General features: G+C 56.5%; 4 protein-coding genes across 4 annotated transcripts; 2 read left to right on the top strand and 2 right to left on the bottom strand.

The window, feature by feature from the left end:
• Nucleotides 1–3: 3 nt before the first annotated feature.
• JCM15063_003173 (uncharacterized protein) lies at nucleotides 4–5,091 on the bottom strand (the record flags this gene model as incomplete). Its single annotated transcript, XM_076675094.1, has 11 exons — nucleotides 4–400; nucleotides 480–742; nucleotides 807–877; nucleotides 949–1,666; nucleotides 1,738–2,078; nucleotides 2,145–2,267; nucleotides 2,336–2,465; nucleotides 2,538–3,047; nucleotides 3,110–3,200; nucleotides 3,264–3,412; nucleotides 3,493–5,091. 11 exons carry the CDS (start codon nucleotides 5,089–5,091, stop codon nucleotides 4–6), a joined length of 4,392 nt encoding a protein of 1,463 aa, XP_076537178.1.
• A 346-nt stretch (nucleotides 5,092–5,437) lies between these two features.
• Nucleotides 5,438–6,503, top strand: HSP31 (glutathione-independent methylglyoxalase; the record flags this gene model as incomplete). Its single annotated transcript, XM_076675095.1, has 6 exons — nucleotides 5,438–5,540; nucleotides 5,605–5,759; nucleotides 5,833–5,897; nucleotides 5,958–6,099; nucleotides 6,176–6,223; nucleotides 6,315–6,503. 6 exons carry the CDS (start codon nucleotides 5,438–5,440, stop codon nucleotides 6,501–6,503), a joined length of 702 nt encoding a protein of 233 aa, XP_076537179.1.
• A 383-nt stretch (nucleotides 6,504–6,886) lies between these two features.
• On the bottom strand, nucleotides 6,887–10,828 carry CPA2 (carbamoyl-phosphate synthase (glutamine-hydrolyzing) CPA2; the record flags this gene model as incomplete). The annotated part of the gene is made up of 7 exons (XM_076675096.1): nucleotides 6,887–7,141; nucleotides 7,219–8,336; nucleotides 8,412–9,633; nucleotides 9,699–9,985; nucleotides 10,052–10,267; nucleotides 10,330–10,437; nucleotides 10,510–10,828. 7 exons carry the CDS (start codon nucleotides 10,826–10,828, stop codon nucleotides 6,887–6,889), a joined length of 3,525 nt encoding a protein of 1,174 aa, XP_076537180.1.
• Nucleotides 10,829–13,028: 2,200 nt separating this feature from the next.
• On the top strand, nucleotides 13,029–14,144 carry JCM15063_003176 (uncharacterized protein; the record flags this gene model as incomplete). Its single annotated transcript, XM_076675097.1, has 3 exons — nucleotides 13,029–13,529; nucleotides 13,595–13,993; nucleotides 14,061–14,144. The coding sequence occupies 3 exons, from the start codon at nucleotides 13,029–13,031 to the stop codon at nucleotides 14,142–14,144; spliced, it is 984 nt and encodes a 327-aa protein (XP_076537181.1).
• Between the last annotated feature and the right edge of the window lie 298 nt (nucleotides 14,145–14,442).

The raw sequence follows: 14,442 nt of genomic DNA on the forward strand, positions 1-14,442 counted from the left end.
TCTTCAAGAGAACGCATCGTGAACCGCGACATTCTCGGCGAGGTGCGTAGTTGTCGATGCGTGTTGACCTTCGTTCCTCCACGCCTCTTCGGCCATTTGTTCGGCACTCTTCCTGCGCGTGTCGACCGAAGTACCTTTGACTCGATCCCATTGCTTCTTGACAAACTCGAACGCGATCGAGGGAGGGTAGAACACAAACAGGTACGCGAGTGCGAGGTTCGAGATCGTGTACGCGATCAAGATCCCGAACGATCGGAACCGTGTTGAAGGGACAATGTTGAGTGTCGCGAGGAACTCGGTCCCGCTCGACAACGGGCAGAACGAACACGTCGAGATCGAGTCTGGGTTCAAGAGGTGACCCGAATTGGAAGCGAGGTACTTTGACATGTATTCGGCGCACCTGTGCGAGCCATGTGATATCAGCCGGGGTTTCTTGCGACACGGGACAGGCTGCGAAAGAAGAAGAAGGAGTGACTGACGTAGTACCGGGCAGCGTGTGGAATTGGACCGTTTCAAACGGCGCACACTCGATCGAGACGTGTTCGAGCAATGTGCCGAGCATCGACCGCACGTAGTGTTGGAACGGCGAGACGTGGTACAGCCAGCGATAGTACACGGGCATTTGCGCGTACGGCATGAGCGAGCCGTTGAACGCTTCCATCGACACGAGGAAGAATGGCAGCAAGTTGCCAATCACCCCAAGCGACGGCGACAAGGCGACAATCCAGAGCGACCACGTGGACTAGGAAATCGTCATGCTCAGCTTCATTTCCCTCACGTTTCCGGGCGCCAGTCGAGAAACTCACTTGGAAAAAGAAGAAGATCTGGATGAGCGCAAAGGAGAACCAGGCAATACCCCAGTCGTACGGGAAGCCAACTGATTCGAGTCTCTTGTCAGCGTGATACTCTCACCGAGGGGAAAGAGCCAATCGAAAGCGGTAGACTGACCTAGGAAGTACCACAGGACATAGTAGACTGTCGCGCACAGGACCGAGTACGGAATCTCGCTGACCAACAGACTCGTGACGAATGCAGTCCGGCCATAGATCCGACTCGGACGTTCCCGTGCCTCCCACAACCCTCTCAGCGCATGCACCTTGAAGATGGTGGCGTTCATCCACACGACCGGGACGAACAGGAGGAGGAAGACGGAGAACATGCGGTTCTGAAGACTGACGATCGTATGTTCGGAGCCAATCGAGAGGAACGAGAGACCGACGACGAGGGGGACGATGAGTGAGGTGAACAGCTTGGTGTACGAGAACGACGCGTCGCGGAAGTAGTTGCACGAGACTCGTTGCGTGAGCAAGAGACACTGCTGTACGATCGAGGTAGCTTGTCCGGTCTTCAAGGGTCGTGCAGACTTTGCAGCTGCCGGAGATTGCAAGTGGTCGACCTCGGTCCTAAGCGTGCGGTACTCGCGTGAAGCGGTCCATTTCTTGTTGAGAATGTCGAGGTCTTTGACGTTCGCGAGGTCGTCATCCGGTACGTCGACCCCGGTCTTGGTCACGTCGAGGAGGTAGTCGGCGGGGTTGACATGAGTTTGGGCTGTCGGCGAATGCGAGGCAAAATACGGCACAGCTCCCGTGCGAGGCCCAAAGTAGACCTGCTTGCCTCCTCGTTGTAGCAGAAGGACATCGTCGAATACGCTGAAGGTCTCGGCCGACTATGTTCGAACGTAACGAACTTTATTAGCGCGAGATCAGATGCTTATTTCGGGAGACGGCGAAGGCCTACGGGTTGATGAATCGTGCAAATGACCGCAAGACCCGTTCGACTGAGCCGCTTCAAGAGCTTGACAACCCTCAACGCGCTCTTCGTGTCCAATCCGGTCGTCGGTTCGTCACAAAACAGAATCGAAGGTCGACTGACAACCTCGACGGCGATCGTCAATCGTTTGCGCTGCTCCGGGTTGAGTCCCGCCGTCGGAGTGCCGATGATCGCATCTTGTAGGTGAGTCAAGTCGAGAAGGTCGAGCACAGTGTCGACATAAGCGAGTTTTTCGGCTCGAGGCATCGAAGCATCATTGCGCAGCAACGCCGAGAACTCGAGAGCCTCCCGAACGGAAGCTCGATCATCTGCATTCATCCCGCAAACTCTGATCAGAGTACAGCCGGCAACAGAGAAAGGTGAATACGACAGACCATGGAGATCGAATTGTTCAACGAATCCAGCGTTGCGGTAGTATGCGCTGTCGGGTTTGATTCCGTCCACCCGGATATTGCCTCGTACGACTCCAATCGAGCGCCCAGCGAGCACATTGAGCACTATTTCACGACAATAGTTAGTATCTTTTGCATGAAAGAGGCTGTCGTCAGAGGGGGGATAGGCTCACGAGTCGATTTTCCCGCTCCGGAAGCTCCGAGGAGTGCACAAGTGCGTCCCGGTTTGATACATCCAGTGATTCGATCGAGTAACCTGCGAGTCTCGAGTGCTGTATCGACCCAGAGAGAAACGTCGCTCCACTGTGCGAATCAAGCCAAAAACTAAGCCTCGACAAGAGACCCAAAATAGCAAGAAAAGAGCTAGATGCTTACGCTCAAGGTCGAACCTGCCAGTTCGACGGCACTGGCTGGTAACGTCGCGTCGTCCCCATACTGTTCGTCGTCACCGACAAGTTCATTCTCGATGCCAGTGAACCCTTCTTCCTCGATACTCTTGAACACGGTGTCGTCATCTTCGTCAAGCGAATCTCGCTTGTACCAGTTGGCCTTCATCCTGCGCTTGACCCGGTTCGTCCTCATCCACAATCGCTTCGTGCCTCCCGGAGCAAAGTGGAGGTAGTTGGTCGCCAAAACGCCGACGACGAGGAATACGAACGCTTGTGCGGCGATGATGCCGAGGTTGCGCCAGATTCGGGAGTAGTGAAAGTCGTAAGACAGCGCAAGGTATCGGTCTCCCGAAACGGTCAGGGATCCCGGAACGGATCCAGGGAGGGTACAAGTCTGATATTCGGGCGAGATGTTGGTGTAGCCGGGACCAGACGGGACGATTTGCGAGGCTGAACACGCGAGGTCGAGGTGGTGGAACTCGTTCGCCAGGACCGCCTGTTGTCGTGATGATGGTCAGTCACATTGTCTAGCGAGAGAATTGTTTTGCCCGTACTGACCTCGTAAGAGTAGGAGATGGGATCGATGACATAATGGATCCACTTGAGCCACGACCTCATCGATGGCGTCGGGATAAAGTAGCCCGCATACCTAGAATCCGACGTCCCGATCAGTCATTATGCAGTATTTCATTGAGAAAGCTTGCAAGCTCACATGACGAGGATGTTGAGGGCGACGCCGCAGAAACGAATCGCGCTCTCAAAGTTGGGACTAAACGCGGCAAACATTCGGAAGAGGCAGCTCAAGTTGAGCGCAGTCGCGTACACGAAGCAGATGTAGATGATGTAGCGAGCGAAAGAAACCTGTCCGCGAAGGTAAACGAAGGCGAATTAGTCCCGCGCTGAGCAGAACGGGCTGAACGTGATTGAAAATCAGGACGAACCTGGAGACCGGCGAAGAAATACGTGATCGTGCCAAACAGGAGACACTGTACACCGATCAGGGGCAAATCTCCGAGGACCCTCGCGACGGCGAGCGCCGAAGCCGAGAAAAACCCGTAGTCTCCCTGGCGCTTGACAATATCTCGTCCTTCTAGCGTCTTGCCAAGTTCGGCGAGTGACAGGTAGGCATTGAACATGATGCTGAGGAGCAAGAGGGAGCCGCGCGTAAAGGCGTGCTCCGTCGTGGCGGGCAAGCGGAAGAAGAGCGTTCCGACGGTTATCGAGAGCAGCAGGTTGACAGTAGTTTTTGTGACATATGCCGGCAGCTCCGACTTGATGAGGGCGTACTGACGCCGGGTGAGAAGCGCAATCTGTCGAGCGTACGAGACGGTAAAGTGCGACGACTTTAAGGTGAGAAACGACTTCTCGTCGCGCAATGCCGACAGGAAGGGTTCCGCGCAAGTACTTGACGGGTAGGTCGCGTCGTAGGTGTCAAAGTCGTGCTGGAGTGCCTTGCGTTGAGTCGACGTCTGCCAGGCGCGCTCCAGCTCGCGGTCGTTCCCTCTCGCTTCGTTGCAACCGACCAAGAATTCGGCGACTCCCTCTCCGAGGTCGACCCTGCGCCTGAACCCAAGCCCGAGGTGCTCAAAGTAGTTTTGCGCTTCGGACGTTCGACCAAAGTAGATCTGGTGGCCCTTCGAGTCGAGCACGAGGACCTTGTCAAACAGCTCGAACAGCGAGTCGGCGCAGTGCGGCGTTGTGATGACGATGCTGCGCTTGCCCGCCCTGGCCCAGTCGCGCAGGTACGACAACATTCCTAGAGCGGTCGACGAGTCGAGTCCATTGAACGGGCCGTCGAGCAGGAGGACGGCGGCGCGCGTGAGCAGCGCCTCGGCCATGGACGCTCGCTTTCTCTCGCCTCCGCTCAGCCCACGCACCATCGGGTTTCCGACCGGAGTCTCGAGCGCGTGACCGAGTCCGAGCTCGTTCACGATGGCGTTCATGCGCGCGTTGGCCCATTGCTGGCGGGTTGAGCCGTCTTGGCGGCTGCGCGGAGTTTTCGCACGCGACACGGGCGAAAGGGTCGATCGGAGGCTGAGGGTGGCAAAGTGGACATCGCGGTCGTCCATGTGCACGATTGAAGAGCGAATGTTGTCATGCTGGCGTCCCGAGAGGGTACTCGCGAGGTTGGGTCGGTGCGCTGCGGCGGCGGGGAGGCGTCCATAATCGAGGTGACTCGCTTCGGATAGGGGCAGTTCGGCGCAGCTCGAGAGTCCGCGTACGAGGATGCCCGCGTTCGAACTGGGTGGACCGAGGACGAGCAGCAGTTCACCCTGGTGAACGATGCCTTCTGCCTGCTCGACGAGCAGCTTGTCCTTGCCCTTGCTGGGGTGAGGCCTACGGGCAGCGCTGAGCACTCGGCGGAGTGGGCCAAGGGTCGTGAGATCGAGGATCGAGCTTGCGAGAGTATCGACGAGCACATCCGATCCTGCTCTTCCTCCAGGGTCCGGGATCGACAGGTTCGAGAAGCGCAGGGGCAGACCCGGAAGCGGCGTCGCCCCTGCATCAGCCGCAGGTGGAGTGGGCGGCTCGAGCTCCATGCGCGGGTCGACGTTAGCGAAAGCGAGCGGAGTAGCGAGATGTACGCTCCACTCTGATTCTGCTCGGGAATCGAAGTGACAATTTTCGCAAGATTTTTCCATCGTGCCCAACCGCGAGCGCGCACATGTACTACATTCGTGTTGCTTACTCGGACTCTTGCGCTGCTGGATAAGTTTGGTGGAGGCGAGAAGGAGAAAAATCTAAATGACGTTTGCCCAAGTTTGCCGAGTAAGCTGCTGTCTCAGCTTACTTCGGAGAAGCGTCGATGATTCGCTTGGGAGAGTACCGCACGGTAGCGTGTCTCTTGCTTTCCTTTCTATCCCTACCCCCACCCTCACCTACAATATGCCTGGAAAAGTTCTCTTCGTTCTCTCGTCGCACGACCACATGCTCTCGGGCAAGCCCACGGGCTGGTACCTGCCCGAGGCTGCGCACCCGTACTACCAAGGTGCGTCCCCGCACTCGTTCAGCCCTTCGCGCCTCCTTTCTCCGAGCTGATGTCCCCCCTACAGTCAAGAAGGCTGGGTACGAAGTCGTGTTTGCCTCGCCCAAGGGAGGCAAGGCCCCTCTCGACCCTTCCTCGGTCGAGGCCTTCAAGGACGACGCGGAGGCCCAGCAGTTCCTCAACGACGCCGAGATCAAGAAGGAGGTTGACAACACGGTCAAGGTGCGACTTGCAACCTCTATCCTGATTTGCTCAGCTCAGCTCATTGACGAACTCTCTCTACCCCGGTTAATAGCTCTCGGAGGTCAAGGCGTCCGACTTTGTCGCCTACTTTGCCGTCGGTGGACACGGTCCCGTCTTGTGAGCTTTAACCCTCGCTCTTGCGGAACGCTTGCCATTGACTTACTTTCTTCGACACAGCGACTTGACCGACTCGGCTGAGAACCAGAAGCTGATCCTCGACTTCTACAACTCGAAGAAGCCCACCGCGAGTGTCTGCCACGGACCGACCGTCTTCCTCAAAATCGAGGAGAACGGCGAGCGCTTCGTCAAAGGCAAGAAGGTGGGTTTGCTCATCCTTTTTTCCCATTTATTCAGAGTTTCTCCACGGACTGACAGCCGCACGCTTTTCACGACAGGTCACTTGCTTCAGTGACGAGGAAGAGGAGCAAGCCGACCTCGTCAAGGTAAGCATCGTCTCCTCCCTCTCCGCGCTTGGGCTTGAAACCAGCTCGGGTCCCCGAGATATCCACTTACGACGGCTCGTTGCTTCAACAGGAGATCCCGTTCCTCGTCGAGAAAGAACTTCGTGCGGCCGGCGCTGAATTCCAACTCTCGCGAAAGGCATGGGGCGAGGAAGTCGTCATCGATGAACAGGATGGCAAGATCTTGCTCACGGGTGGTAACCCGGCTTCAGCCAGCGCACTCGGTGCGGCCGTCGTCAAAGCGATCAAGGCTCGCGAGTAAGAGAAGAACGATCAAGTGTTCAAAACCTTTCCATCAAAGATCAGTACATACATACAACCCTTGTCCATTAGCGCCATCTGTTTCCTTTGATTGTGCCTCTCTCGTAAATACCACAATGATGATGATAATCATTTTAACAATTGAGCCCGATGCTAGTTGTGATGCGAGAGATTGTTGTATTGCCCCAGGGTTTCGAAAAAGAGACTATGCATGCGTGCGAAGAGGAGAAGAAAAAAGTACAACTACAGACTTGGGAAGAGACGAGAGAGGCAAAAGGACGAGGGGCCCAATTAGATCGAGAGAAGGTTGCAGGTCCCGGAGAGAAAGAACGACTAGGAGAATTTGCGTGGAGAGAAGCGATTGGGTTCAAGCCGAGGGTTGTTCTAAGCGTGCGAACCGATCCATTCGCTCCAGCTCTTGACTTCGGAAGGACGAGTACCTTCGGTCCAGTCGTTCGCTTGACGCAACTCGCCCAACTTCATCTTGCGCGCGAGCGCCTCGACGTAAAGTTCGGCGAGGAGTCCGTTGTTGATCAACGGCAGACCAAAGTCAACCGCGTTGCGACGAGCGACGTAGTCCTCGTCGACTTGGTTCTTGCCTCGAGCTGCCGCGAGGTTGATGACGGATTGAATGTCGTACTGAGATAAATGTCAAGCAACAGCGATCGCGTCAGTCTTGGTCAAACTCTGGAATGCAGAAGAGAGATAGTGCTCACCTCGTCAAAGACTTCACGAAGCTTTCGCTTGTCCTTGACCGGGAAGAAGATCTTTTCAGTCTTGGAGACATGCGGGAGCGAGTTGAGGAACTCCTCGACCACCGGGGACGAGCAGTAGAGCTTGAAGCCGAGGTCCGAGAGTCCCTTGGCGACCGTGGCCATCTGGGGGCACGCAATGTCACCACCGATGAGGACACCCGACTTGGCCTGGGGCACCTTGAAACCGTTGGTCGAAGTCAACGAGGCCCAGTACGCCTCGGCGAGCGTGTTACCGAACGCGGCGACCTCTCCAGTCGAAGCCATCTCGACTCCGAGGTACGGGTCGGCACCGGCGAGACGAGTCCACGAGAATTGAGGAACCTTGATCGCGACATAGTCACGCTTCTCGGCCATGAGGTCAACCGGAGCGGGAACGTCTTGTCCGACGATCGCGGCGGTGGCAATGTCGACAAAGTTGACGCCGAGAACCTTGGACACGAAGGGGAACGAACGAGAGGCACGCAAGTTGCACTCGATGACCTTGAGGACCGTCTCCTCGCCAGGGATCGCCTTGCGGATGATTTGCATGTTGTACGGACCCGAAATGTTGAAAGCCTTGGCAACCTTTTGGGCAATCTCCTTGAGGCGCGCCATGTCGTCCTCGACGAGCGAGAAGGGCGGGAGCACGATGGTGGCATCACCAGAGTGAACACCGGCGTTCTCGACGTGCTCGGAAACAGCGTGGACGAGGAGTTCTCCCTTGTACGCGACCGCATCGATATCGATCTCTTGCGCTTGGTCAATGAACTTGGTGATGACGGTAGGGTACTCGGACGAAACTTCGGCGGCAGCGGTCAACGAGTGCTCGAGAGTCGACTCGTTCCAGACGACGTTCATGGCCGCTCCCGAAAGGACGTAGGAAGGACGGATGAGGACGGGGTAGCCAACACGGTTCGCGAACTCCTTGGCAGCTTCGACGGTCGAAGCTTCGGTCCACGCGGGTTGGTCGACGTCGTGAGCATCGAGGATCGCAGAGAACTTGTGACGGTCCTCGGCAGAGTCGATCATTTCGGGGTCGGTACCGAGAACTTGGACACCAGTTTGCTTGAGACGGAGAGCAATGTTCTGGGGGAGTTGACCTGTTGGGAAAGAATACGAGGATGAGCCATCTAGTCGCTGATTACAGACAAACGATTAGCTGGCGGCAGACTCACCTCCAACAGAAACAATGACACCTTCGGAGCCCTCGAGCTCGTAGATATCCATAACCCTCTCCCATCCGAGCTCCTCAAAGTAGAGGCGGTCCGCTTCATCGAAATCGGTCGAGACGGTCTCGGGGTTGTAGTTGATCATGACCGTCTTCTTGCCCATCTCGCGCACCTTGCGAGCGGCCGAGACGGCGCACCAATCGAACTCGACGGACGAACCGATACGGTACACTCCCGAACCGAGAACCATCGTGCCCTGGTCGTTGAACTCGATGTCGTGCGTCGAAGCGTTGTACGTCGTGTACAAGTAGTTCGTGTTGGCGGGGTACTCGGCAGCGAGAGTGTCAATGCGCTTGACAAACGGAGTGATACCGAGCGACTTGCGGTGGGCACGGACGGCATCCTCAGCAGTGGCGTCACCTCCGTCACGCGAGATGAGGTCGGCGATCTGTCGGTCACCGAAACCCATCTGTTTGGCCTTGCGCATCGTCTCCTCGTTGACTTGCGAGACCGACGAGAGCGAGCGAATGGTCTTGTGAACTTGAACAATGTTGTCGAGCTTGTACAGGTACCAGCGGTCGATCTTGGTCAACTCGTAGATGCGTTCAACGGTCCAGTCGAGGTTGAGCATGGCGTGAGCAATCGCAAAGAGACGCATGTCGGTCGGGACCGAGAGAGCGTGCTCGAGATCCTCGGGCTGGTGGTACGCCTCGAATCCAGTCCAACGGGGGTCGACTTGGCGAATGGCCTTCTGGAGCGACTCCTCGAAGGTGCGACCGATAGCCATGACTTCTCCGACCGATTTCATCGACGAGCCGACTTCGCGGTTGACGTATTGGAACTTGGCCAAATCCCACTTGGGGATCTTGGTGACGATGTAGTCGAGCGAGGGCTCGAAGCAGGCGGTCGTGGTCTTCGTGACCGCGTTGGGAAGCTCGGGGAGAGTGTGGCCGAGGGCGATCTTGGCGGCGGTGTAGGCAAGGGGGTAACCGGTAGCCTTCGAAGCGAGGGCGGACGAACGCGAGAGACGAGCGTTCATCTCGATGACCATGTACTCGCGCTTGTGGGGGTTGAGCGCGTACTGGACGTTGCACTCTCCAACGACTCCGACGTGACGGACGATCTTGATAGCGGCCGAACGAAGCATGTGGTACTCGTCATCGGAGAGAGTCTGCGAAGGCGCAATGACAATCGAGTCTCCGGTGTGTGTGCCGAGGGGATCGAAGTTCTACATGTGCGACAACATATCAATGATCGGTTCCCAAGAACAGGGCCTTCCAAGAGCATGCTCACCTCCATGTTGCAGCAGATGATGACGTTGTCGGCGGCATCACGAACAACCTCGTACTCGAGCTCCTTCCAACCCTTGAGCGACTTTTCGATCAAGACCTGGGGCGAAAGCGAGAGCGACTTGGCAGAGAGATCACGGAGTTCCTCCTCGTTCTCGGCGAAACCGGATCCCAGACCACCGAGAGAGTAAGCGGAACGGAGAATGACGGGGTAACCGATCTTATCGGCGGCTTCGAGGGCATCCTTGACAGTCGAGACGGCACTCGAGGTGGCGGCGGGAATACCGATTTCTGCAAAAGCATGCGAGATGCGTCAAGTTTCGAAGATCGGAAGGCCTGGACCAACTGGCGACTCACCCTCAAGAGCCTTGACGAAAAGGTCACGGTCCTCGGAGACTTCGAGGGTGCGGATCTGGGTTCCAAGAACCTTGACGCCGAGACGCTCAAACACTCCCATCTTCTCAAGCTGGACACCGACGTTGAGGGCGGATTGACCTCCGAAGGTGAGGAGGACACCATCGGGCTTCTCCTTCTCGAGAACGTAGGCGACGTACTCGGGCGTAATGGGAAGGACTGTAGGCCGGATCATCAGCCAAATGCACTGCAAATTCGCAACTTGCGACTGGACAACGCACAGTAGACTTCGGAAGCCATTTGGTGCGAGGTTTGGATCGTCGCAATGTTGGGGTTAATGAGGACGGTCTCGATGTTGGACTCTTTCATGGCCTTGATCGCTTGGGCGCCTGTTTGCGACATTGCGCTTATCAGTCCCCAGTAACACAAAATTGCTCGGGTCAAATCAATCGAGAACGCACCAGAGTAGTCGAACTCTCCAGCTTGTCCAATACTCAATCCTCCCGATCCGACGATGCAGACCTTCTTGACATCAGGTCGCTCGAGTTTGGGAAGGACAGCCTGCGAGAGCCTCCTCGCGAGGTCAGACGCAGCCGAAGTTCCATCCTTGGTCTGGATGTGCTTGAATTGAGACGAGATGTCGACGAGGTCATCTTCCTTGACCTCTGCGTTGCGGGTGAGATCATGGGTGAAGAGGCGGCTCGGGGTAGTCGAGAACGATCGGAGGGATCGCTGGGCGGCGACGGGCGCGCGCAGGCGGGAGGAGAAGGTGCGGAGCATGATTGGGGATGAGCGGAGTGAAGAGGATAAGAGGTTGATTTGCTGGACGAGTGGTTGCTGCGAGGCTGATTTAAGGACCGAGGGCCTTGAAAACGATCGAGTCTAGGCTGTTCATTGAGCAAGCGCGAGACAGAGGAGCGGAGCGAGGAGAGATTGATGGGCGATAAGCGCGAGCGAGTCAAACCGGAGATCTCGTCAGTCTCGCGTTCAACCCTCAGGAAGCGGCAAGCCACGTGCGGAATTCACTTACTAGTCGTAACGAGTCTCGGCACCGACGAACCAAGCAAGCCTAAGGCGTCGATACGGGCAGCAGCAAGAAAAGTTTTTTTTTCCCTCGGGATCAGTCTCGATCACCTCGCTCATCTGCGGGTGCGTGTGTGACTCACATGCGTTGGCTGGGGGTGAACTGGGTGGGAAAAGTTTCCGGAGGTCGACCTGCAAAGGTTGCGCGGGCGAGAGCGGGTGTAGAGCGAGTTGTTGGAGAGAGAGAAGCGAGCGAAACGGCCGGGACAGCGCGCGGCTAATACAGCGGACACGAATCACGCCCACTGACTCATTTCTGCAGCAATTGTCCTTTCTTTCCCTCTCGCACTCTGACTATGAAGTGTCTACTGGCATGTCTTGGATCGCCAATTCGGGCAGGATGCCTGGCCTCTTCTGGTCGCGTCGACTGAATCGGAAAAGATTGCTGTTTCTCTCCCCGAGCCCCTCGGATCGTCTTGTGCTGCAGTTCCATCGAGATGTTGCTGAGGACCCAAGTGGCAGGCATATTGGCGAGAATTGCGACAGAGAAGAAAGAAAATTTCAGGGGTCTTGACGCACGAACCGGTGTCCAGCTAAAACTCGGCCACTAGCTCCTGTTGCTTGCGCGCGGAAGGGATTCGTGTCGTACGCTTCGGACACTGCTCCGCGGAGTTGCGAAGCGTGTGTGAGCCAGGTACTGAAGTAGGGGCGAACAAACGGACGTCGACGCTAAGAGCCCTCTCTCTTCTGCCCTCGCTTGCCAGTCTCGCTCGGATCATCCACGCGCGTCTGTCGCCTGGTGGATATACGCATACATCCGCTTGAACATTGAACCAGATCGTGAGCCTCTTGAGCGGATTCTTGTCGGCGGTAACATCCTGACAGGTCGAGCTGTACCACGATCGGCAGCCGCGAGATGCCTCGAGTCTCTCTTGTCGAGGCGCAGGCGACCTTGGAGGTCGAGCCAGGTTCATCCTTCTTCATTTTCTCGTGCACGACGCCTGTCGAGTAGCGTTCCAACCATATTGACTTGTCGTGCGCTGCGATCCAGGCGCGTCCCTTTCGACGGTTACGGGCGCCTACATGGATCTCGTTAGGGAGCATCATCCGTGAGCATACTTACACGCAGCTGACAGGGGACGCTGCAAACTCCGCTCAAGACTTTTGCTTCTGCAGTGACAGGTCCGGCACCAAGAGACTCGCTGGCCCCGCTCGATCACTCATGTTCTTTCTCATGCTGCAGGAACGATAATTCTGTACAATCGCAAGCCAAGTTCAAAGAGATCAGCGTGGCTTACGAGCGACTCGTCGATCATTTCGAGCTACTACGCGCCGTAGCCTATGACGCGGAACACAGCGACGACGACAACGACAATCCATTCTGTTTCTCATGCGGCGTGCGCCACAATTCGGACGACGAAGGGCTGACTGCAGACGAATTTGATGCTCAGATGGCCGGCGAGTTTCGCTCTTTTTCCTATCACGCAAGTTTGAGCCGCGTTTGCTAATCCGTGGCGAAACGATAAAGTGGAGGAATACGTCTTCTGGCTGTTGCACGGGGTCGTCCCCGGAAGAAGCGGTTCTCGCGCTTCGTACGCTGAGCGCCGGGGTCGTTCGGCTGAAAACGCAAACGACTTTTGCGACTCTCAATCGGATGCTCGCGACAGCTCTGGCAACCCTCGAGAGCTTCAAGCCTCTCAGGACTCACAGGCTTCGGATTCAAGGCAGGGACACCAAGCGGCGCCTCGTCTCCCTTCGGAGGAAGTGAAAGAAGAGGAAGAAAAGGCGCGCTTGGCACGCAACAAGGTCCAAGCCGAAGCAAAAGAACGAGGTATCGCGTTCAGCTCACCTTTGCTTTTCAAGACCAGCTGACCAAGGCACCTCTATCACGGTGGTATTTTCAGAATCAAAGGAAGCTGAGAAGCGTCGTCAGGCGAAAAAGGCGACCAGCGTCGCAATGAAGACCGCTGACGAGGACAAAGCCGCCCGCGTCGCCCTCGAACGCCTCGCAACTGCTCAAGCGAAACGTTGTGTCGTCTTTGATGCAGCGAGATCTGGCAACCCCGATGTCATCAAGCGCGGAATCTATGAAGACGGCGTCGATCCGAACGGGGGTGAGTGGTTGACGGGAGGGCGCGAAGCCGTCGCAGAGATCGGAAGGCTGCGCAACAGTGGCGTCGGAGATCAAAGTGCAGGAACTGTCAAGCTGAGCAAAGGCCAGAAGAAGCGAGCCAAGGCGAAAGCGAAAGCCCAAGCGCAAGTAACTACCGAGGCAGCGTCTGAATCTACCGGAAACACTACGCTGTCAATGAGCAAGGAGAACGTGGTTGGAGCTCCGAAACACGAAAACACCTCGCGACTCGTGAACAGTGATCTCGACGCGGATAGCAAAGAGACACTCTTGCACATTTGCGTTCAGCGCAATGAGAAGATCCTTGTCGAATGGCTGCTCGACCACGTAGGATCATCATGTTGGCTCTCCCAGCTATCACAAACTTAACTGACGTTACTTTTCGATGGTAGGGAGCGGTGCCAGACGAGCGCAATTCCCGCGGTTTCACGGCCGCTCATCTTTCCATCCTCCTCAATCAAGTTGAGCTGGCACAGCACTTCATCTCCGAGTGTCCTCCCGGCTCCCCATTCGAGGGTGCTAGTATCGACTGTGGCAGTCGCGACCCTTACCAACCGCCGCCTCCCAAGCACTCACTCCTCTCGCTCGCTCTGGCAGGAGCGTCGCGCGACGTCAAGCGCGCGCTCGAGCTTGTTCGACTCGTTCTCCCTTTCGTTGGAGGAAGGGAAATTCGCAAATGCTGGAAGAAGATTGGGTTCCAACAGGGTAGGAAGCCTCGCAAGGACTGGGAAGCGTGGGACGACATCAAGTGGGCGCTTGCCAAGAGAGCGCAAGAGCTCAACTTTCAAGATGTAAGCCTGGCCCTCTCTGGTAAACATGTCGTACTAGTCGGGACGCTGATTGAGCTACCTTCGACAGTTCACTCCTCACGAGCCTTTCGACGGCCCTCGTCCTCACGTCTTTCGTCCGCAAGAGCCTACTACGTGCTCTCGCCGAGCTTGAAGAGGCTCAAGTGCCCTGACGGTCAGAATGCCCGCAAGGGCGGCTGCTTTGATCCTAGCTTTGCTCTCGACTCCTTCGTAATCGTGAACGGTTTGTTTCTTTGGGTCCGAAATACTCTGTAATTGATGACGCTTGTCATTGAAATTGCTTGAGTATACTTCCCTCGGACGCTCTAGCGTCCGACACGCGTAGAGGGATATTGCTCACGGGAAATTGAGCGTACTGGAAAGGGGCAAAGATTAGTACTGTCCCCGATATCGGCTCTTTAACCTCACCTCTCACCCCCACACGGAGTTAC

The sequence above is a fragment of the Sporobolomyces koalae genome (genome assembly GCF_050403365.1).
Source record: "Sporobolomyces koalae JCM15063 DNA, S_koalae_JCM15063T_v1_ctg1, whole genome shotgun sequence".
Classification (NCBI taxonomy): Eukaryota; Fungi; Basidiomycota; class Microbotryomycetes; order Sporidiobolales; family Sporidiobolaceae; genus Sporobolomyces; species Sporobolomyces koalae.